Source organism: Calidris pugnax, unplaced genomic scaffold, assembly GCF_001431845.1.
Source record: "Calidris pugnax isolate Ruff unplaced genomic scaffold, ASM143184v1 scaffold388, whole genome shotgun sequence".
Classification (NCBI taxonomy): domain Eukaryota; kingdom Metazoa; phylum Chordata; class Aves; order Charadriiformes; family Scolopacidae; genus Calidris; species Calidris pugnax.
The window spans coordinates 277,102-281,974 of record NW_015091104.1 but is presented as its reverse complement, the minus strand read 5'-3'; the positions used below and the strand labels follow the sequence as shown (position 1 = coordinate 281,974).

Below are 4,873 nucleotides of genomic sequence, written 5' to 3'. Positions count from 1 at the left end.
CACCACCCACCTGTACTTCCTGTTGGCCTCGTCGGCCGTCAGGGCGTGCTCGAACATGAGGACGCGGTAGCGGGGGTCCAGGCGGGGGCCGCTGTACTCGCGGAACTCCAGCTCCACCGCCGCGTCCAGCAGCGAGAGGTAGCGGCGCACGATCAGCGCGTAGGGGCTGCCTGCGGGGAGAGGAGGGGTGGGCAGGACCCCAACGCCACCCCCCGGGACCCCCTCCTCGCCCACCCAAGCTCCCGGGGGGGTCCGTTCTGCCCAACCCTTCCAAAACCCACCTCCAGCCCAGCCCCGGGTGGGTTTACCCCGGCAGAGGCCCGACATACTCATGACGTTGGTGATGAAGGCCGGGGAGAAGACTTGGTGCAGGACGGTCTGGGGGAAGTGGCTGAGCTGGAACATGGACATGAGGATGTTGACGGTGGCCAGGGGCGAGGTGCCGGCCTTCTGCTCCAGGATGGCCTCCAGCTTGGGGAAGAGCTCCCCGTGGTTGGAGGGGCGGTAGTTCATGCGGCTGAAGGGGAACACCAGCTTCTGGATCACCTGCGGGAGGGAGGAGAGGGGCGTCGGGCACGGACCAAGGACCGGGGCAGCGTCGGTCCCCGGTGAGACGGGAGGGGTGGCTGAGACCCCAGAAGGCTGTGCCACCACACGGCGAGACCTGGACGGGCTGGAGGAACCTGAGGAACTTCAACAAGGGCAAGTGCAGGTGCTGCACCTGGGGAGGAAGAACCCCCTGCACCAGGACAGGGTGGGGTGACCTGCTGGAGAGCAGCTCTGAGGAGAAAGACCTGGGAGTCCTGGGGGACAACAGGATGCCCAGGAGCCAGCAATGGGCCCTGGTGGCCAAGAAGGCCAGTGGTCTCCTGGGGGCCATCAAGAAGAGCCTGACCAGTCACCCTGCCCCTCTGCTCTGCCCTGGGGAGGCCCCAGCTGGAGCACTGGGACCAGTTCTGGGCTCCCCAGTTCCAGAAGGACAGGGAACTGCTGGAGAGGGTCCAGCAAAAGGCTATGAAGATGCTGAGGGGCCTGGAGCATCTCTCTGATGAGGAAAGGCTGAGGGACTTGGGTCCTTTTAGTCTGGAGAAGAGCAGACTGAGGGGGGATCTGATCAACGCCTCCAAATACTTGAAGGGTGGGTGTCAGGAGGATGGGGCCAGGCTTTTTCCAGTGGTGCCCAGGGACAGGGCAAGAGGGAACGGGCACAAACTTGAATATAAGAAGTTCCAGCCCTGGCAGAGGCTGCCCAGGGAGGTGGTGGAGTCTCCTTCTCTGGAGACATTCAAACCCTCCTGGACACGTTCCTGTGGGACCTGCTCTGGGGGGACCTGCTCTGGCAGGGGGTTGGACATATCTCCAGAGGTCCCTTCCCACCCCATATCCAGAAGGGAGGTGGCTGCCCCCAGCCCCAGGACCCCCTAGGCTCACCTTGCTGTCGAGCTGCTCCCCGCGCTTCAGCAGGAAGTTTGCGATGGTGTCGAGCAGCCGGGGCTCGCGCAGCCGGTGCCGGGCCACGTACTTGGCAATGAGGGCCATGGTGTAGGGGGTCAGGTTCTCCGCCTTCCTGGGCAGCCACTCTGCAGAGAACAAACCCAACTCCATCCATGAGTTGTCCATCAGGGGTGGGTCATGGCTCTGGCCAAACCGCGGCTCTCCAGGAGCCACCAGCACAGGAAGGGAGACAACAAAACCCGGCCATCTCTCCCAAAACACCACTGAGTTATGGGGTTGGGGAGAAGCCGGGGCAGACCCCCTGGTCCCTGAGCCCAGAAGATGCAGCTGGAACAGGCACAGAAGGGGGGTCCTTCTGCAGACACCCCACCAAAGCTGCCCCCAGCCGGGAGGTGAGGCAGACTCAGAGCCCCAGGAGGGCTCGGCTGGGGACAAGGTGACAGGGTGGCCACAGCAGAGCAACTCCTGCTCCAGCCCCACCGCTGCGGGCCCCGCAAGGCCCTGTCACAAGCCCAGGTGTCCTCCAGGACCAAGAAAGGAGGCTCCGAGGCCACCAAGCGCAGGGCCGGAGCCCGGCAGAGCCCGCCCTCACCTGCCATGCTGCGGATGAATCGCTCTTGGCGGTTCTCGTAGAAGAGCTGGGAGCTGAAGATGGCCTCCAGGGCCTTGTTGTTGGCCTCCTGGGCGCACAGGGCCAGCATCTCGTCCAAGAGGGCCAGCTCGTGCTCCCGCATGGCGCTGACTTGCCCCAGCGTGTGCCGGACCAGGCGCAGGATCTTGCGGTTGTTGATGAGCTGCTGGTCGGAGGCGGGGTGTCCCTGCAGCGCCTGCGCCCGCAGCCGGTAGTAGGAGAGGAGGAGGAAGAGGGTCTGGGGGTGCCGCTCCTTCTCCAGGTGCCGCTCCAGGCTGCTGAGGCAGGACTCCACCAGGGGGTGGGGGCTGGAGGGGTGCAGCCTCATCACGCTGCTGAAGACCATGGAGACGTCCTTCTGGTTGAAGCGGCCCAGGCGGCTGCGGGACTCCTCCTCCAGCACCCGCACCAGCGGGGACTCCCCGGGCAGACCTGCCGCAGGGACGGGGTTAGGGACACCCCCACCTCCCCCCGCCGGGCACGGCCCTCCCCGTCACCCCCACAGCCAGGGTCTGCCGCGGCGGGGACCAGCGCGGGGGTGGGAAAGGGGGAGAGGACGGGTTTGGCAGAGCCCGGCCAGAACATTGGCCACGGGGAGCCCTTGGATTGTCCCCACCCGCCCAACCAACGTCCTGCGGTCCCTCCCCGAAAGCAAGGCTTATTTAAGTCTCAACCTTCTTAAAGATAAATAACACACCTCAAAAAGCACTTGGGAAAGAAAAGTTTTGGTTGGAAAACCAACAAGACATCGACAGGTTACCAAAATAGAATCTGCCCCTGTCCGGCAGGAATTAACCCCGTCCCTTTTCCAACCTCCTCCCATTTTCCAGTTCAGCTTTAGTTTCCCAAACTGGGCTCCTGGGGAAAACGCTCCCCCCCGGCTCCAGAGGCGTCACTCAGCCAAAGGGGCTGGCACACGGCGTGGGGACGAGGACGGGCAAAGGCCACCCCCCGTGTGTCAGGAGAGATATTTCCAGGAGGGACACGAAGCGTTAGCGCCGCGTGAGGCCGGGCCCCCCGAGGGCTGTGGGGGCTCTGGGGCAGGCGGGCGGCGTGGGGCGAGGAACCGGGATTTACCACTAATCACAAATCACTCAGACGGCGGAAAGTGAAGAATTAGTCTGAGCAGCTGCTTTGTTCCCCAGGAAAGGCCCCAAAAGGCGGCCGAGCACTTCTGTTAATGAGCGGGTGAGCGTGGGGAGCCCGGGTGGGGGGCGACGGCCCAGAACAAAGTGTGGGTCAAAGCCAGGGCTTTGGGGGGGCGCCCAGCTGAGGGGAGCGGCGCCCGCAGCTCAGTGTCAACAAACACCAGGCGCCGGGAGACGGGGAGGGGGGAAGAGCAGGAACTTCTCCCCCCACCCCTCGGTGGGGTCTAGAGTTACCGCATCCACCCCGGGGGGCTGCGGAGGGGCCCGGGCCCCACGAGCGCTGCGGGGGGGACACCAGGAGCAAACAGTGTGGGGCAGGGGCCAGGAGGGCATCATCCCCGCCTTGCAAGGGGAGATCCCATGGGGGCCAAACCCAGCCAAGGGGGAGCCCCCCAGGAGCCCCCCTGCCCAGGAACCCCAACCTGAGCCGGTTCTGCTGGGGCTGAGCCGGGACGGGCTGAGCCAGGCCCTCACCTCCCGCACCCAGACGCTTCCTGGATCTCAGGGATGGGAACACACCTCAAGCAGCGACTCATCCCGACGCCCCCAGGCAGCGCTGGCCACCGCTTGGGCTGCCCAAAGGCCACCGCGCCAGGGGCTACAGCCAGCAGAGCCCCCCGAGCTGTCAGCCCCCTCTGTCTCCCTGCCTGCTGCATCCCCCAACAGAGCGGCCTCCTCCTCTTCCTCCTCCCAAGGGCACAGCCCCCTCTGCTACAAAGCCACCAGCACACAGAAATCCACACAAATCCACATGGAAGCCCGGACACCGGCTCCAGTTTGCCCTTCCTCCTTCTGTGGCAGCCAGAGTGGCAAGCTCTCCTTTCTCCTCACAAGCCCAAGGCCCTGCCTGTCACCTCCGCCGGCCGTGGCCACCGGTAGCCCGGGACACTCACCCAGCGCGGCGGCGGCGTACAGGCAGTTGACGATGCTGAAGTTGTCGAACTTGGAGCAGCCGCTGATGATGGCCTGGCAGAGGGTCTGGAACTCGGGCTGCTCCAGCATGGGCCCGGGCCCGCGGCTCTCCCCGCTCCCCCCGGCCTGGCCCTGCTGCTGCTGCAGGAGCTGGCCCAGCTTGTGCAGGGCGATGGGGTAGTGGCTGGCGGAGACCTTGCCGGGGTTCTGCGTCACCCACCGCAGCACTTCCCCCACGCTGCGCGAGCGCTCGATCAGACGCTTCATGGTGAAGAAGGTGTCGTAGCTCATCTTCTCGTGGATGAAGTTCCAGCTCTTCCTCTTGCCGTGGCCCCGCGCCCTGTAGGCGTCCGGGGGGAAGGGGTGCAGCAGCCCATGGCCGTAGGGGTCCAGGGGGAGCAGCACCGCCCGCCCCTTGCCTTTGCCCGCGCAGTAGCAGGCGGGATACATCCCGCTCCGGTCACCAGCAGCCAGGCCCCGCGGGACGCCGGGCCGCACGCTGCCCCGGGTCAGAGCACGGAGCCATGGCAGCAGGCGCAGCATGGCGAGGGCAGGGCGGCTGGAGGGGCTTCGGAGAACCGGGAGACCCTGCGGAGGAGAGCGGGGTGAGGGGACGGACAGCTCCCCCCCCGGGGCGGGGGGACACGGGGAGGCCGGGCCGGGACCCCCCCAGCGCCGGGGTCCCAGCCCCGCACGGCCCCTCTTCTGGGTCCCCCCGCCCACGGAG

At 66.2% G+C, this 4,873-nt stretch overlaps 1 protein-coding gene across 1 annotated transcript in view; it reads right to left on the bottom strand.

The window, feature by feature from the left end:
* The window catches only part of FASTK (Fas-activated serine/threonine kinase), a 9,993-nt gene that overhangs the window by 2,419 nt on the left and 2,701 nt on the right, over positions 1-4,873 (bottom strand). Inside the window, exons 2-6 of the mRNA XM_014957990.1 lie at positions 4,128-4,851; positions 2,048-2,518; positions 1,432-1,580; positions 282-546; positions 11-170 (exon numbers count right to left, since the gene is read on the bottom strand). Of these exons, the coding sequence (XP_014813476.1) occupies positions 11-170; positions 282-546; positions 1,432-1,580; positions 2,048-2,518; positions 4,128-4,851 (1,769 nt within the window). The remainder of the gene's footprint in view (positions 1-10; positions 171-281; positions 547-1,431; positions 1,581-2,047; positions 2,519-4,127; positions 4,852-4,873) is intronic.